The 18,305-nt window shown below is 43.6% G+C and overlaps 1 protein-coding gene across 4 annotated transcripts in view; it reads left to right on the top strand.

The window, feature by feature from the left end:
• Window positions 1-4,574: 4,574 nt before the first annotated feature.
• The window catches only part of TRIM28 (tripartite motif containing 28), a 35,521-nt gene continuing 21,790 nt past the window's right edge, over window positions 4,575-18,305 (top strand). For 3 of the 4 annotated variants that reach the window (XM_083708166.1, XM_083708164.1, XM_083708163.1), the window contains exon 1: window positions 4,633-5,535. In XM_083708166.1, the coding sequence (XP_083564292.1) occupies window positions 5,259-5,535 (277 nt within the window). In that variant the 5' untranslated portion in view covers window positions 4,633-5,258. Of the gene's footprint in view, window positions 5,536-18,305 lie in introns of all 4 variants that reach the window. The other variant, XM_083708165.1, reaches the window with a different exon arrangement.

Here is an 18,305-nt window from a genome sequence, read left to right as displayed (position 1 = left end):
TCTTATGGTCTGAAGGTACATGATGCAGTTTTAAACTTAAATATGGGAGAAGGGCAGACAACAGGGAGGTGCTTTTGAAAACTCCCGGTGAGGCTCCTAACTAGCTCTCACATTCCCTCCTAGTTCTCCCCACAAATAAACAAACATATATTACTAATAGGAAGTGTACACAAAACCTTCAGTGGTTGCAATATACTGTATTTTCATAGCACTCAAATGAGAAAACTACTGCACCAGCATTTTATGAAGCTTTAAACTCCCCCCCCCCAACCTTTGGAGACTATATATTCCCTTGTCTCCCATGCTGGAGCATATACCAGTGCATATTTAAAAGAAAATAGCCAAACAACACACATTCCCATCTAGCAATAAAATTCTCTCACTTGCTCCCTTATTGAATACTAGCTTGAAGAGCCCAGCATTGCTTGGGAATTCTAACAAGCTAATAAATACTGGGATTTATAAATGAATACTATATTTTCTTAGTTTCTAGGGTTATGCATGCCCACCCTCCCCCAACTAGGGAACACCTGACCAGCCCCAAATCAATTTGAGGGCAGGCCTCACGTTTAATTAGGATTTTAAAAACATGATATGATGAGGAGGGGGGCAAAGGAAGGAGATGCTGCATCTCCTCCCCACCCCCCCGCCTCCCCACCACACTGCAGAGAGCAGAAGGGTTCAATCTGCTGGGTGTTGTTCTGTTAACATGTTCCCTGTAGTGAGCACTATGGCAAAGCAGACCCCTGCAGCCAAAAGGACTGCAGCATTGGTGGGAGGCTCCTGCACTGCTGATGCACATGCTCATACCTGCTTGCTTTCCCCTGTCTGCCCTCCCAGCCTCCACATTGTTGCCCATGTGTCCTGACTTGTGGTTCAGGCCTCAGGCACACCCACTCTGATCACTACCACTGCCAGCATCGCCTTCTCCAACTCCCTGGCCACTGCTTATCTGGCTGCCATCATTGCTGCTGCTACCACCACATTGAGGGAAGCATCCACCTGACCTGGACCCAGCTCACTTTTCCTCCCCATCTTCTGAAACTGACTTGTGCATTACTCATTGCCATGGGGGCCATAACTGATGGTGAGAGACCAACTAACTGACCTGCGGTGGTGGTCCAGTGCAGTAGTCACACTGTATTAGTGACTAAGTGGTTCAGTCCTGTTCAGTTTGACTGTGTGTGTGTTCCTTTGCTGGGAATAGACACACACAGCCAAACCGCTGTGTGGAGCTGTTTGAAAGCCCTCTTGAAAACAGCCCCATGCTGGTAGAAGCTGCCTGTCTCACCTTTTCCCCCTATGACAGACCTGGATTACTCCAGGCAACCTGACTTAGGGTGATTTGTAGCTGTCTCAACCCAACTTGGTTGAAGCTCAGATCCAAATTTGGTGCACAGCCATTTTAGTTTACTGCCAAATTTGATTAAAATCACCACAATTTTTAAAGGTTCAGCCCACTATCTTTATTCAAAATAGCATCCCATGATATCCAAATATAGGCCAAAATGTTACCCTCTATCTCAGGAACCATCATACCAACTTGGGTGGTGATATCTTCAGAGGTGCAGTTTGGAATGGTTTTGTCTGCCATCTTGATTCAAACGGGGCATGGCAATTTCCAAACACAGACCAACACCCATCTCCATCTCCATCCTGGGAACCATCACAACAAATTGAGCAATGATATCTTCAAAAGTGTCCAAATCAGTAGTGTTTGTAACTGTTTGGTCTTTCATAAACCACATCCCACTCCTCAATCTTGGGAACTGTCACAGCAAATTGGGTGACAATATCTTCAGAAGTGCCCAAATTGATGCAGTTTGGAATGGTTTGGTTCATTATTCTGATTCAGAATGGCACCTAGTTTCTAAAAGTAGGCAGAAACTAACTCCTCCATCCTGAGAACCATTGTGCCAAGTTGGGTGGGGATATATCAATAGGTGTATGACTGCATAGAGAACAGACAGACAGACGAACTAACTTGGCAAAATACTTGGTAGAGGGGAAAGAAGGAAGAAAAAGCCCTGCTGGATCAGACCAAAGCTCTATCAAGTCCAGCATCCTGTTCTCAGAGCTGGTATTCAGAGACATACTGCCTTCAACAGTGAACATGGTACACAGCCATCCTGACTAATAGCAATTGATAGCATTATATTATATGAATTTTAAAGCCATTCAAGTTCTCTACCATTACTACCTCTTGCAGGAGCAAATTCCACAGCTTAACTATGTACTGTGCAAAGAATTATTTCCTTTTACCTGTCCTGAATCATCAAGCATTCATTGATGCTTCTAATCTAGTATTAGCAGAAAAACCTTTCTCCAATTTTCCCACACCATGCAACTTACCAGGAAGTATTTTAAAAGAGTTTAACAATGGAGTGAAAAGGCAGGGTGACAGTGTTTCTATGGAAAAGAGAAAAGTGCAAGCTAATAATCAGTTGTTCCTGATTGCTCTGTTTCAGTGTATTAGCATCTAAACGACCTATTATGTCCTGCCTGGAAAGTCAATGCAGGCTTATTTTAAAGGCTATCCAAAAAATGTAAAAGTTAAGTAGGATAGTTCAGGGAATAAATGTAATAAATAAAACTTGGGAAATCCTTCATTTGTTATTCACTGATGAGAGATCAATGGAGCCACTAAAGCACTGAGCTGTGAATGTCTAAGAAAGTATGTACTTGAGAGTTATTGTTCATTGGGGGGGGGGGTCACTTCAGACTCCATTGTATGTTTTCAAAATTTTGGCAGCAGAATCCAAGGCATGTCTACTCTGGAGTAAGTCACCTTTAGTTCAGTAAGGCTAATTCCTATGTAAATGGGCATAGGGTTGCAGCCTTACTGAGTAATTACTTGGGAAAAGTAATGACTGGGAAATGAAATGCAGCGGTAGTTGTATTTTATGATGTCTGAATCAGTTAAACACAAATGCTGTGATCCTCCTCAGGTTTATTCATGCCCCTCAAAACAGATAGCTCCTAAATTATTCCAGAGAGAGGCTCTAGCTTGGATTTTGACAAATCTGTGTGGGGAAAAGATGAGTAACTGTAGGGAAATTGCTGGGACTCTCATGGTGTGTGTCTTTGATAATGGAACCTGGAACAGGCTCATCATGTGAGGATGGTATTATGTTTGAAGGAATATTGGAGTCACCAGACTAGTTACAAAGTAGGACCGAGAGACTCAGATTCAAAGCAATGGCGCTACTTGGGGGTCAGTCATTATCTGTTAGTTTTGCATACTTTACAATAATAATAATAGTTTCATTATTTGTACTCCACCCATCTGACTGGTTTGCCCTAGCCACAACAGAGTGGCTGTGATCATAAAACGGACGCATGGAAAACCATGTACTGTACTCTTCTTGGAGGAAAATCAGGATATACTGTAAATGTATTAAACAGGTTAGGTACTCTTAAAAAAAACAAATAAAAGATAAAACAATATATTGGAGTGTGTCCTTTATTTGAAAGGCTATCTGGTCCAAACCCAGTTTAAAGATTAAAAAAACCATTAAGGACAGTAAAGAGCTTGAAGTTGTCCATCAGATTTTAGCACCTGAGCAGCCAACAAAGGCACACAGGTCACTTGATCTGAGTCTGCCACTATGGTCTCTCCCCTCCCCCCCAGGTTTTTTTTCCATCCATGCATATAAATCAGCATAAGCAAATTCTATGCAAATCTTTTTTTCTGGCAGCGCATTTGCATATTTTTGGTGTTAGATAAGTAGCCACCTTAACGTGGAACCTAGGTGGCTCAAATTAATGATGGCAAACTACCAAAATAATAATAATAATAATAATATTGTGACCAAGCTTCCAGTCACCAGAGTCCCCATCATGAGACACACAAAGTGTTATCTTCATTTCATTTGTCTAATAAAGTGAGTTCTAGTCTTGAAGGCTTATGCCATTACCTACCACAATATATTTACTAGGCTTCATGGGAAGGGGGGAAGGGAGGGGCAGCTACCCCCATTAGTAAAAATCAATAGCTAACTGAGGTTCTCCCACGCCCATGCTAGTTTTTAAGGTGCTGCAAGATTTATTTTTTAAAGAAGAACATGCTGCTTGCTTCAAGTGTACAGTATTAGGGCGAGATGTGTGTAGCAATACTTCCCAGCCTTTAGTGGTGGCAAGGGCTGGCTAGTGCTTTATGAGACATTTGTGAATCCGGAGTTACAGTACTCCCCATTATCCTTGAAAAATAAATTATCCAGTTCATTGGGCTGCGAAGGGGTTGGGGTGTGTGATATCGGTGTCACTTCGGAGTCACTCCGAAGCAGCTACTCCAGAATTACCCTGACCTGCTTGCTTCGCTTCAGCCATTTAATGCTTTAAAGGGGAGCCTCTGTTCGGGCTTCAACATGGAGGATGAAAGGGATTCGGTTAAGCAAAGGGGCGGGGAGGCGGAACAAAAAGGACTGGCTGCTCCCAGACTTTGCTTCTTCGCAACTGGCTCTTCCCATGTCAATCCAAAACCCATCTCCGCCTCTCCCAACCAGCTCCAGAGACTTCACGGTTGCCATGGTTTCAGCCTCTTAAATCTCCCTTCGCCCGCCCTGCTCAGGGAGAGGGCGGGGCCTGAGCCGACAGCATTCCAAGCCTTGATTTATTCGTTCCAATAAAACAGCCCGGTGAAGCTGAGGTGCGCGGGGTGGAGGGGGGTGTAGTTGTGAAGCGTACCGGATTTTGATTGGATGGCTATTTATTCCCTCCTTGTTTCTTGGAGGAGGAGCAGGCGGGAAGAGGGTGGGCAGTTTACCAGTTGGCCAGTTTTGAGCATCGATCAAAGATTCCGATTGGCCTTGGAAGATGCCTAGCTCCGCCTCCTAAAAAAAAAAAAAGAAGCCTGGAAGGCGCGCGTAACGCGGCTTCTATCCCTGCCTTCCCTCCCCCCCCCAACTCCTGAAAACTACCCGTCGTTCACTCGGCCGAGTGGGCGGAGCTTCAGGAGGAGGAGGAAGGAGGGAGAGAGAGAGAGAGCGAAGGCAAGAGCGAGCTGTAACGGAGCCAGGCCTCTTGTCTGTCTCTCTGTGCTCGCTGCGCGCGCCACTCCCCTTCTCTTTCTCTCTCTCTCGCAGCGCGTGCGGGGAACAACCAGGGCCCCAGCGGGTGGCGGAGCGTCTCCCTCTCGAGGCCGCCAGCGCCGCGCCCCCCCCCCCGCCAGCCTCCCACGAGGCCCAGCTTCTTCGCGCGCGGGCGCGTGTGTGCGGCTCTTGCTGCTTCTCCTGCCTGCTCCTCCTCCTCTCGGTGCAATGTCTGCTCCTGCGACGGCCCCTGCCCCTGCGGAAGCTGCTGGCGGAGGCGGCGCCGGCGCCGCTGGGGACAAGCAGCGCTCTTCCACCGCCGCCGCCCCGCTCAACGTGGAAGGCATCGACCTGCTGGAGAAATGCGGCGTGTGCCGGGAGAGGCTGCGCTCCGAGCGGGACCCGCGCCTCCTGCCTTGCCTCCACACCGTCTGCAAGGAGTGCATGAAGGTCGAGCCCGCCGCCGCCGCGGCAGCAGCTGGCGGCAACAACAAGGATGGCCAAGGTGAGGCTGGCGGGGAAGAAGCGGGCGGCGGGTGAGAAAGAGCCCCTCCTGGCAGGGGTCGAGGCGGAGGAAGCTTGCGACGGAAGGGGAGGCGGGTGCAAAAGACGTTGGCTTCCTATCCTATTCCCTTTCTCCCTTTATCGGGGGGGGGGCTTTGGTGTGGGAGGGAACGTCCTTGTTTTATATATATAGCAAGAAGTGGCCTTGGGAGAGTGCGCGCGGGGGGGGGGGCGTCAGGCGTGCTGGTATAAATGAGAGTAAAAAATGGAGGAGGAGACGCGGGGGAAAAAGGTGCATGAGAGGAATGCCTTGTTTTGTACACGTTCCCCGCTCAATTTAAAAAAGAGCATATTTTGGGGTGGGGGTCGTGAGCAGGAGGAGGCGAGGGGAAGTGGAGGAAGGGACGTTGGGGAGAAGGAGGAGGATGCGTGTATGGCGGCGGCGGAGGTGCAGCGAGGGAGGCGTGGCCACGTGCATTCCGACGAGGGGGGCAGCGACGCGTATCGCGAGAAGTGCAGCTGCTGGTCTGCTTTTTTTTTGAGGTGGGGGGAAGCGACGGGTCCTTATCTCTCCCCTCCTCGCCATTCCCGCCTTTTCCAGGCCCGCCCTGGTTGCGTTGAGCATTCCCATAAGGAATCTCTGCCTCCTAATCCTCAAGGATTTGTGGGAGGGAGAAGAATGGAATTGTAACATATGTTGGAAGCGCAACTTTTGGTTTTATGCATACAGTACTTAAGGTGCCTCGTTACAAGGGGGAACGTGCTGTTGAGCGGAATTTAATTCCCTGAGTTGAATGGGGTACGCCCACAAAAAAAGCATATGAGACTTCAGTCAAAGTTGGTGAGAAAACATAGGAAGACATGCATAGGAGGAGTACACTGCAATGGGTTCAGAAACATCTCTAAATGACTTAATTAAAAAGGCAGCATGTTTGCTGTTGATGTCCCTAAGAAGAGTGTTTGCAGTCCAAAAGCTTGCTACTCAACGCTGTCGAGACAGTACTGTATGGTCATTGTTCTAGAACGTAATTCATGTGATAATTGTTTCTTCCACATTAGTGAAAGTAAACCAAAGTTGCATGCCAGTGAAGTAAGCTAAGATATGTGCTTTTTCTTGACCCATGCTTATATTCCTAGTTCTTGATAGTATCTGCATACCCCAAGTATATTTAGGTCATTTCACTCTAGCACTAAATGAAGGTGTCCAGGTATTGGACATGGCTTCTCAGTTCCAAGCAGTCTTAAATGAAGTTGATTATTTTGATCCTTTCAGTTTAGTTTCAGGCCTGGATATTGGATTGGAAACAGCCTCAGACACCTGGGAGGAGAAGGGGTGCTAGCTGTTAGTTTTCCTGGTCCTATTCATACCACTGACTGGGGTATCCTTCCTGGTCATTTGTCTGAATTAGGCTGGGAGAGGCACTGTTTTACAATAGTGTTATGGTGTGTTTTTTTAATGTTACAAGCTGCTTTAGGCCTCCCTGTTCCAGAAAAGTGGCACGATTTAAAAAAAAAAAAATCTGGCATTGGACTAGGAGAACCTTTGAATCTGCTTTGGCCAATCTAGTCCCCTCCAGATGTTTTGGACTACATCTTGGGCTAGTGGAGGACATCAGATTAGCAAAGGCTTCTTTAAAGGCTTGTCTCTGGCTTGAACTTCCTGGGATGGGGAATGTGTTTTGTATCCCTCCATCTAACCTCATTCTGTAACATCAACATAGCCAAGTGTTTATGGTAAGCTGTTTGGTTTATTATTATTTTTTGTTTCCTGTAAATTCTTCTTTTAAAAATACTTTTATTAGTTTCCAAGTACAATTCAATAATAGCCTCATTATAACAATACCAATTTATAATACAATTATTAAAACCAATTGTTCAAATATGTTTTTCTTTCCCCCAGTTGTTGCTGTTATCCATCATGCCTTGGGAGAAGCTGATATCCCATTGTTCCAGAAATTTCTTCCTTGCTCCGTCATTTTGCAACTTTAACAGCTGCAAAAATCACTGTGTCCCAATAAATAACCTGTTTTCACCATTTCCCCTCTCAGCCTGGGAAGAAGAGTGGTCTGTTGAACTGCAGATGACTCAGTAATGAACCCTATCAGTTCCTTGGCAAGTTCGCAGATTTCTTTTATCCTTCCTTTCTACTGAAGATAAATGAGCATTTATACTTCCAATTAAATTCCAAGTCCTCTTAGCGTCATTACTTCACTCACTAAATAATAAAGGGGAAGGGCCAGCTCTAATTTTCCATCAAAAACCTGGAAAATTAGAAAGTTTTATATCAAAGTCAAATCTTAAAAGTCCTTGCAGTTGTTTCCGTTCCAGAGTTTGTGATCTCATTTCTTCTAGCACGTGCCTGTACTTTAGTCCAATCAAATACTAATTAACAGGAGAACCTCTGCTACATAATGGCGGTTTTGGAGGGGTTTTTGTAGGCGAAGTGCTTTTGCTCTCAGCTGCTTGGTCTATCAGGCAGCCTATGCATTCTACTCCTACCTCTTCTGGTGCAAAGAGGAGGGCTTCTGGAAGAGATTGGGGTTTCTTTGAATTGCCTTGTGATGTGGACAAGATGATGTAGGAATTTGTGGTGAAATAAGCCTAAAATGTGCCCTGGTACCTTTCTTCAGGGATCCTACTGCTTGTGAAGATGTGTGTTCCACCTGCCCACTGAACAAGCAAATTAAGATAATGTTAAAGTTTATTAAGTTATGATTACTACATACAAAAGAATAAGCAATATATGCAAAGTTACTGGTTTTTATATGTAATGAACTTTTAGGACAGGTGATTTCCGATAGTGTCTTGGCCCAAATCCAGGTTCACATATGGGTTCAGTTCTTTGTCTTTTCTTCATCTGCTGAAAGCTCTGCCCAATAAATCTGTTCAGATATGAGAGTGCCTTTTCTGAAAGTTTTCTTAAATCAAGTCTTCCTGTGGTGGTAACTTCTGCCCTATTCATTTCTTTGAAAAGAAAACAATGTCTCTTCCCCTCCTTGGTTCTTCTTTTTTCTTAGACATTTGTCAGACTGCGATGCTAAAAACCTCTTATTTTTTTGCGTCAGCTCTTTATTTAATGGTCTGGCCTAAGCATACTTTAAAGTATGTGCCAAGTGGCGTTTAAGCTATTTGATTTCAGACTGCTTTTAGCTATGATTTTGCCTAGCCCTTAGAGTAACCCTCTGTTTACCCAAAGTTTGATCGGCCTTATTATGTGATTATGTACATCTTATTCTGGTGCTGGAATAAGACAAATAATGGAACCTGTCTGCTTTGTTTTTTCGTCTTCTCCAAAATAGAGCAGGATTCCTTTGCCCAGATGTCCTCTGGTGAGAACAAGGGAGTGGGCTGGAGCCTTGTCTGCTTACACAAGGGAAGCCCCCCCCCTTAAGTAAACAAACCTCCCTCTGAGAAATCTCAGCCTTTCTTCCAAGTCCTCTGATAGTTCTGGAGGAAAAATGCAAAGACTTCTCTTACTCACAGAACACTTTGGATAACTTGCTTTGCCTCTTTCTTCGATCCCTCTGGCAAACAAGAGAAACCAGAGTGAGAGGTGAGATCTTTCAGGACGCTTTGGTCAAGGAAAAGAAACATCTAGAGGTTTCTGTCCTCCAAAACTCTCAGCAAACAAAGATTTATTATTCTGGCACATTTTTATTCTGCCATCCTATCACTGGTGCACAGTGGCAGCCAGACAAACTTTCTTAGTGGTGGCCCTCCCTGTTGTGCATGCAAATACACGTAAGCAACTTTGGGATTTCATTCCTTCAGGGCACATCTTGGAGTAGAAAAGGAAGAATTCAAATCCCCCAAAACCATAAACAACGGTGCAGTAATTTTGATGCTGGGCTTAATGGTCTTAAGGAGTCCTTCACTCATTAGTCAAGTGTATTACTTCATTCACTCTAAAATGTGATAAGCTAGCTCAGATGCATTTCGGAGTGGGATCCACCATCCGCTCCAGAGTCCTTTCCTGACAGCAATGCTGATCCGCAACACATTTTAATACCTCATATACTTTTTTGGGAGGGGGCAGACTTTCAAAGCAGCAGCTGGATACTCCTAGGAAACTAGGCAATTGAAAATTATTTTACCTTGAGTGCTCTTCTCTTTCTTGACTTGAAATGCAGCTTATCTAAATGAAGAGTGGGGGGAGTTAATTGATTTCTGTCTTTTACTGATTCACAAAAGGAAGGGTTTGATCTGCCTTCTGCCACCAGTGCAGCTTCAGTGAAGATGGAACTGAATTTACTGTAATTCTTGAGTAGAATGTTTGCCAAATTGGCATTGAATTGTGAAAGCAGGAACCACCAGTTACTCCCTCTGATAAGATTCTGCAGCAGTATGGGAGCTAGACCTCTTTTCTTCTCTCCCACATAGTTACACCCTCCCCCCACCAAAAGAAACCAGCTATTCAGTTGCAATTGGTGAAAAATAGTGGGGAAACCTTAGCAAAAGTTAGCATTTTAACTGGTGTTTACCTTTGGTCTTTATACATTTGTGATCTCTATGCTAATGTTTTCTCTCTCCACATGTGTTTACAAACCTGGCAAACTGGGATAGCATTGCATACATCTAGTCCCTGAAAGCTTTTGGCATAATAAATTTGATAGTCTTTCAAGTACTACAAGTCCTTAGTTTTCTTTTTGCTACAAGAGACTAAAACAGCTACTCCAAAAGCTAGAATGGTATCAGTTTCCTGCTGCTTAATCAAAAGAAGACAAAACAGCAATTTTCAGCTTTGTTTATGAGAGTAAATAACAGTGCTTTCTCTAAATAGGGGCCTGTTTATGTTGTGTGTTGTTAAAATTTGTATGTGGCACTGTTTTCTGATTAAGGAAGGAGAGTATATTAGTACTGCTCTGTTTACTATAGAATTGGTAGTCCTTTTAAAGATGGAGAATTCTTAATTTTGTATCTATCCAGGATTCAAATAGTTCAGATGTCTTGTATGGGAGCATAACTTTACTGTTTGCTCCTAAATACCATGCTCATGTTAACAGCTGTGTGCTTCATTAACCTAAATGCTTTTTGGCTTGTATTTGAATCAGCTGTGACTGAAACCCTTTCAGCTTGCTTTGGGAGCTATTGAAAAATTGGTTATTTGGGGAAATGGAGCCAGAGAACTTCCAAATCCAATGCTCCCCATTGGGAAACGATGCTTCTGGGTGTAGTTGGGAGCATCATTCCCACACTAGCAAGATTTTTACCCTTCTGGTTAACACTCTTCCTGTAGGTTTCTCTCTTTTTAAAAATAATTTAAATAATTTTAATTAACAATCACATCACATTATCCAAATCACATTAGTTCCAAATTATACAGCCAAATTTTAAATTTTGTTGGGGGTACCCATACATTAAGCTCCGCACGAGTCCAAAACTCCAAACGAGTCCAAACATCACTTATATTACTGCTTTAATTAGACAGTTCTATCCAGTTCAATCCAGATAGTCCTTTATTACTTTCTTTCTCTTCTTGTTGTTATCGTATATTCCTTTCTTTGCGATCTCTGATAATTTTCACAAGCAGATTGAAAACAGGCATTCTCTGTGTGGGTTTTGTACTCTTCAAAGATCATATCGCTCAGGGACAGCCTCTGTTCAACGCTTCCATTAAAAAAAAAAATCTTTGGTCTGTCCTTTACTTTTCTCAGGCTTGCTAAATAAATCAAATGAATCAGGAGGCTCTGTCAGGTCAAGCTTGCGTTCCAACATTCCTTCTCTTTCAAACGATCCTGATTCTCCTCCCCCTGTCCTTCTTTCTCCGGAAAGCCTGTCTTGGCGAGATGCCACTTTTTAACTGCGTCATAAAATTTTTCCTTTTTCTCACTGTTCACCAATCCTCTCTCCTGTTATAATCCATCCCACACAGTTCTTGAATTCCTGCTTGTGATTAATAAAAACGCAACGATCTTATTTCTATCTGGGGTGAAGGGTTATTAATATCACATCGTGCAAAGAAAAAAAAGTTTTTTCCTCCACCCCCCCTTCATTCCAAACAGTCTCCTAGTGGTGATTTCATCAGAAGATTTACTTATCCATCCGTCACTCCCGGTCACAGAGATCTATTAATCAGCAGTCTTATCTCTCAAACATTACTTGATGTATGTGCTTCAGCTTCATTCCAATCATATGTTTCCAATTATAATTTCGAGCTGAAGCTAACCAGCACGCGCTAATTGGAATCGGCGTCAGGAAGATCTGACTTCACCGAGGGCTCGTGCCAAGTGTTCGGCACCCCATCTCTCGGATCAGGGGGTGTATTGTGAACACCGCTGGCAAGGCAGTGCCCCCCGTCTCCTGGGGGGGGGGTAGGAAGACTGCATACTTCCCATAGCAGCCCCTTAATTACCTCGTATGGGTCAGAGAGATATTTGTCAGTATATGGAAACATCACCGCTGCAGACAGCCAGTTTGTTGACATCACATCTCTGGGAAAGAACAATTTCCCAGGATGTTCACAGGCTGGATAAGTCTTTGTGAAGAGTGTAACTTGAAACACTCTGACTGTGCATGTTTTTTTTTAAAATAATATTAAGGTTTTCCAATTACAACAAAATAAAAAACAACAACATCCAAATTAAAAATCTTTTTTCCAATGACATCTTTCCAGGACTTCCCCTCCCCTCCCCCTCTTGTATTCCAATTCTTACAGATAGATTCAACAAGTTCTTATCCCAAATTTTGAACTTATTGTCATTAACCCAATTTTAAAAATATTTTCCCATCCCCTAAAATCGACCTGTTCCCTTCCACGAGTTCCCCCCTTTAATATGCAATACAGATTAAAATAAGAAAAAGTAAGAAAAATAATTTTACACCCTTTGGATTCCAAATTTCCCTCCCCCCTTTCCCGGTTGCGTTCCCAGCGCTCATCGACATCTGATGTCTTCCTGGGGTTCCCACATCTCTCTAGGCCATAGTCCTTTACCAGTCATCTTTAATTTCGAATGTCCAATCTTGGAAGGAGTCTGTCTCAAAAAGGCCCATTTCTTCCATCCAGATTTTTATATTTAGGAGTAAAAACTCCAATTTTATTTCTTTAAGCTTGTCAAATCTGGATGTCCCAAATGTTCCCACTTCCAACTTTGTCCAAATCTTATTGTTCTTGTTGTTCTTGTTGATCTCACTCCTCCTTTTTCTTTTTTTTTTTCCTGCTCTCCTGCACAAATGTTCTAATTCCAAAAGCTTGTAATTCCTCTGCAGAGGCTTGTTGTTCAGGAACAAAACATTACGTCAAATCCCTTTCATTCTTCAACAGATAAATCCATTGTCTCCTTTAGTGTGTAGACCTCTGTAGACAAAACAGTGTTCCATTTCTGCAGTTTCCCAGGAGATAGAAAGTTCTATTCGAATTCCATGCCAACAATACTTGTAATATCCCCCAGCTCCTCTAGGTGGATTGCAATAACTCAATTCCCTTCCAGATCACGCCTACCAGTCAAAATAACTTGTTATTCCTTGTTTTAAACAATTTATATCCAATTTGCAACAAATGTAACCGGCAAAGTCCTCGTAACAAAGTTCTCTATTTTGTTCTTCCGCTTTGACAGCTCTTTGACAGCTGTCAAAACCTCCATCTCTCTTCTCCCGACGCTCTCACAAGTCGCTCCCAGGGTTCCGGGGTGTGTGTGTTGCTTTTTAATTCAATTCCACTTTTCTCCTCCAGCTCAGTCTTATAATTTTCCCTCGCGAAATTAATAATTTTGTCAAAGTAGGGTTGCGCTCGATCTTAGCTGTCAAATCCTTTGCTTTAACTCCTCTACAACGGGGGGGGGGGTGACTTCCTTTTTGCGCCTCCCCCGCTCGCTCCGAATTTTTTTAAAAAAATTATCCCCCTTTTTAGTCCAGGTTCCGATTACTCACGGGTTATTCTTTTAGGTCCAAATTTTCAATAGAAGAAGTCAGCGCTCTCCGTCGAATGGCATGCGGCTTCGCTCGGCAGGGGAAGCGGAGGACTCAAAGCACCACCCCCCCGTCACCCGTTCCGCAGCCTTTAAAAAGGCTCCTTCGCGGGTCGGGGGGGGCGCAAAAGGTGCCAGCCGAGTCACCATGTCCATGGGTTTCAGCGCCCATGGTTTTTGAGGGTCCCCGCGTCGCCGGCACGGTAGGACCCAGCCCCTGCAGAGCAGGCTCCCTCCGGAGCTCGGAGGGAGTCCGCCATTCGGCGATGGCGCCAACCCGGAAGTCCCTCTGACTGTGCATGTTCAGGAAGTTTGTCAGACTTGCTGGAAGAACTGAACTGAAAGGACGTGTTTTTCTCTAGTGTTGTAATGTCAGAAATAAACATCATGTAAATAGGTTTCTGAATTATTTTTCTTTCCCTGCGGAAGCAGGAGGGAGGGGTTGTGCATTTTACCCACTCTTGGGGAAAATGTCGCCTATCAAAATCTCCCTGGTCTGTCTGGATATCAGCCAGAGGAGGTTACCGGTAAGCAAGCTCCGAGGACAGTGAGAGGGGCCAGCCTCTATGGAGGGGGCTTGCAAATCAACAATATTATTGTCGGCCATCTTCCAACGCGCCACCTGGTGGCCCCCTCCTTCCTGTAGGTTTCTCATTCCTCTGGAACAGATTTGTGAGGAAATTGGCTGGGAAGGCCAGGCAGCTATTGGAGAAACAGCTACATTTTGAATTCAGAGGTGTCTAGTTCAAAATAGGCTTTTCAAACGGGGGGGGGGACTCAATTTGTGCACCCCCTGTCCCCAGTTTGAAGCTAAAGCTGCAACAAACAAGTCTGTATAAGAAAGCCAGGGTTAGAGTGGTCTGTAAAATATTGTCACAGAATCCCTTTTTTGCCATCCTTTGGCCCAGATGCATGCTGGGTGCTTGCCTCTTCATCCTCCAGGCCAGGAATGGGGAACCTGTAACCCTTCATATGTTGTTTGATTCATCTCTCATTGGTCCTACTGTTTGGGGCTGAAGGGAATTGAGATCCTGCAAAATTTGGAGGGGCATAAGTTTGCCATCGTAGCTCTAGGAGGTAAGAGCTTCTTAAGAAAAGTCTGGACTAGGAGGTACCTTCCACTCTCCCGTCTCTCCCGGTCTCTCTTTTGCCTCCACAATTTATTGTTATAGGGTCCAGGCTTAGTTGAAGGAGAAAACCAAATTTTCCTTGCCTTGAATCCATTTTGTAGCTTAGTGTATGTGCATGAATGTTAGCTAAATACTTTCAGGAGAAGTATGCTTGTAGACAGTAACTATATAGTAATCAGAATTCTGATGAACTAGCAGATTTTCTGAACTAGTCCCTAGATGTTGTTGGACTACAGCTCCCACCATTCCTAGCCAGCAGGACCAGTGGTCAAGGATGATGGGGAGTTGTAGTTAAGAACACCTGGGGACCCAAGGTCAAGAAAGGTGAGCTGGAGGAATGCGAGTAATCAGCAGGGTCAAATGACTGCTAATCTCAGAAGAATGGAATCTGTTGCAGAGGAGTTAAGTTAATGGATGAGACATTAATTAAGTTAATTAATAAGAATGCTGTCTTCTCATACAATGAGCAGTCGTGGAGACTCATCATGTGTGCTCATCACAATAAAGGTCTAGCTTCATTTAAAGCCTGCATCTGGCTTTCCTTTGGTGACCCCAGGCAAACTGATTCCTAATCCCCCCCCCAAAAAAATCATACTGTGATTTTAGTTCTAAATGGTTTTGTCTTCACAGAAATGTGTGTTTCCCCACCCTTAGAGAACAGCTAATAATTACAGAAAGGTTATTTCTGCATTGCTCAAATCTCTCTACCTGCCCATGAAGATGATTGAGGGGCCTTGAGATGGATATTCTCTCCTACTAACCTGCCTCTCAGGGTGGTTGTGAGGATAAAATGAGGGGTTGGCACACACGTACAATAGCCTGAGCTTCTTGGAGTAAGATGGGATAAAAATGTAATTTAAGTGAAGCTTTTAAAAGCTACTTTAAAAGGTCTAGGACAGATAGGTTACAAACTTGGCTTTCATCTCTCAGAAATGGGGAGCAGCCATTGCCTCTTCATCCCAGAATCCTTGGTGGATAACCTGATACGCTGAACACCTGGGAGGGATTTGCTTATCCTGCAATCTTCATCTTGGAAATTAGCCTACAAGCTGACCTCATGGCTACAATAGGCCATTTAATTTTTGTACCTTACACCCTTGTGCGAATTAATTGAAACAAAGTATGTTTTCTATCCTACTCGTAATCCTGTACTCAAAACAAACACGAAAAGTCAGTTTGGTCATTTTTTATGTTTTAATGATGCAGTCATTATGTCAGCAGCTACAGTATTGCATCAGGCTGTAGAATTCTGTCTGAGCACTGTAGTGTATGATGCAATCATTACGTCAGCAGCTACAGTATTTCAGCTTTTAGAAACCTGACCAGATGTGATTTGACCGCTGTTCGAGATGGATGTGACACCTCGGAAACGTACAAAGATCATAACTCTGCACGAACACACAGCTAATATGATGCTTACTTGCTTCGACAAAGCAAAAAGGATCCCCGCAAGACGAGTGATGCATTGAATACGGATTTGAAGGAGAAAGGAATTCAAATCAGTTCCTCTACAGTTCGCAGGTCAAACAAAAAGCCGGAAGACCAGTCAATAAACAGCTTTTTACCAAAAAAAAGAAAGAAAGGTGGTATAAACGGGCAAAAAGGTACAATGAATGGATGAAAGACCAGTGGAGAAAAGTCCTCTTCACCGGCGAAAGCCATTTCTTTGTACAGGGTCGGCGAAGTCCGCATGCTCGAAGGTCACAGGGAGAGAAGCTTCATGATTGCCACATTGGACCGAGCCCCCTGTCACACATCGAAAGTGCTGAAGAAATTCACAACAGAGTAGCAAATACAGGTGCTTGATTGGCCAGGGAATTCCCCTGATGTAAATCCTACTAAATTCATTGTTTGTTTCAATTAATTTGCACAAGGGTATATATCACTTGTTTTTCCCCAGCTCCTGCTTTGTGTAATATTTTGCCAAATGAAGAGTTCCAGACAACTCTAGCATTCTGTAGTTTTGTGACATTTTTTAAAGTACTGGTCAGCTGCAGTTTGTAAACATTTCTGAACGTTCCCTAGTGTGATAGTTCCATGAAAACAGGAAACAAGTGCATGGTGGGGGGGGGGGGGGTGGCTAGGCTAGAAATTTGAGTACTAATTTTTATATTTGCAGGCTTTCGGTGTTTTGCTTTGTTTTTGCACGAGGCAACATTTAAAAGCAGTATCCCTCACATACAACCTGAAGTGATAGTTTCTCTTCTGCCTCATTCTGCATGTTTCAGGCGCAGTAGAACATGCTTTTGGGGTTTGTAGTAAAAGTACCCTAAGTGTTCAGGACCGCACAAGATCACCAAGTCAACATTTAACTTTCTATTTACGCTTCATACTGGAGAAATGGAAATATTTGTAAAATATTTTAATGTCTTAAGTGCTTTAAGATCAACAAAGTTCTTGTGGCACCTTAATGCCTTAAGAATAGTTTATTATGACATTAAGTTTTCATGGATTTCAGTTGACTTCATCAGACACATGGAGTGTTATCCATAGTTTCTGGTATATAAATATGGTTTGGAGTGGAATTGTAACTGGTGAGTTTAGAGGGGCATTAAATGCAGAAATTCAGAAAACACTCTTTCAAATTGTATGTATAAAGCATGATGTTTCGGACACATGGTGAAATGGACTGTAATCCATGAATGCTTGTGCCACTATTAGTTCATTAATCTTTAAGCTACCAAAAGGTGGTTCTTTCATTTTGCTGCAACAGTATGGCACAGCTATCCCCCAAGGAAAATGCTTTTAGGATAGGCGTGCGGAACTTGGAGCCTTCCAAATGTTATATGGCTACAACTCCATCCCTGACTATTTGCTGAGGTTTACTGTGAGTTGCAGTTGTCCATTGGCTCCATTTAGCATCAGGAGAATGTTTAGTGGTGGTCGTCCAGAGATGATGGTGTAGTTCTGCAACATCTTGTTGGGTAACAAGTTATGTAGAACTCTCTTCAAAAATGAAACAAGACTCTTGTGTATGTGTCTTTGTTCCCTGAGCTTTCTCTGTTCCTAAAGGAAATGCCAAAGTTTTCATGTGGGGGAGTTTCCTTATCACCCAGCCATTCTTTCTCCCTGTAGCTTAAGGGCAAGTTTGTAATCCTTTAAGTGTGTGAAGATTGATGACTCCCACCTCAACCCCATGAGTTTCCTGAGAAGTGGAGAGAAAGGAGATAAGGGCTTTCCATTAAGGATTGCTGACGCCTTGCTTTGTAAAGCAAATGAAGACAAGATGGGGGATTTAGCTGAAGATGAGGATATTATAGCCAGGGCTCCCATTCAGCTGGAGTAAATGATGTGCACAAAAGACTTGGGAATGGTCTTCACTAGCAAAACACAGAACCAGTTAAGTTGAAAAGTAGCCTAGAAGAGGTGTTTCCTTCTAGCAAAAGTAAAAACCAAACCAAACCCCTTCTACTCAATTAGAGAGGGCAATTTGACAAAACCCTGTGTCTTTACAAATGTGTGAACAATTTGTGCTTTAGAGATTTTATTTGGTTCTTTTTCAATTTGTGGTAGATGGATGGTTATAACCAGCCATAGCAAAACAGAAGTACCAAGTACAAGACAGGGAAAAGGGGGTAATCTACCATTGGTGGGCTAAAATTGTGTTTTAGCACATGCCTTCTTAAATAGCTTATTTTTTGTGGGGTGGTTGTGGTGGTGTTGCACGTACCATTTGAACATTTTTTTTTGTCCTGCACTAGCTAATTGACTTACGTGCTATTTGATCACATGGTAGC

This window comes from Podarcis gaigeae (genome assembly GCF_964106915.1).
Source record: "Podarcis gaigeae genome assembly, chromosome: 13".
NCBI lineage: Eukaryota > Metazoa > Chordata > Lepidosauria > Squamata > Lacertidae > Podarcis > Podarcis gaigeae.
Note: the sequence above shows the minus strand (reverse complement) of the source record. Positions and strands in the feature narration are given on the sequence as shown.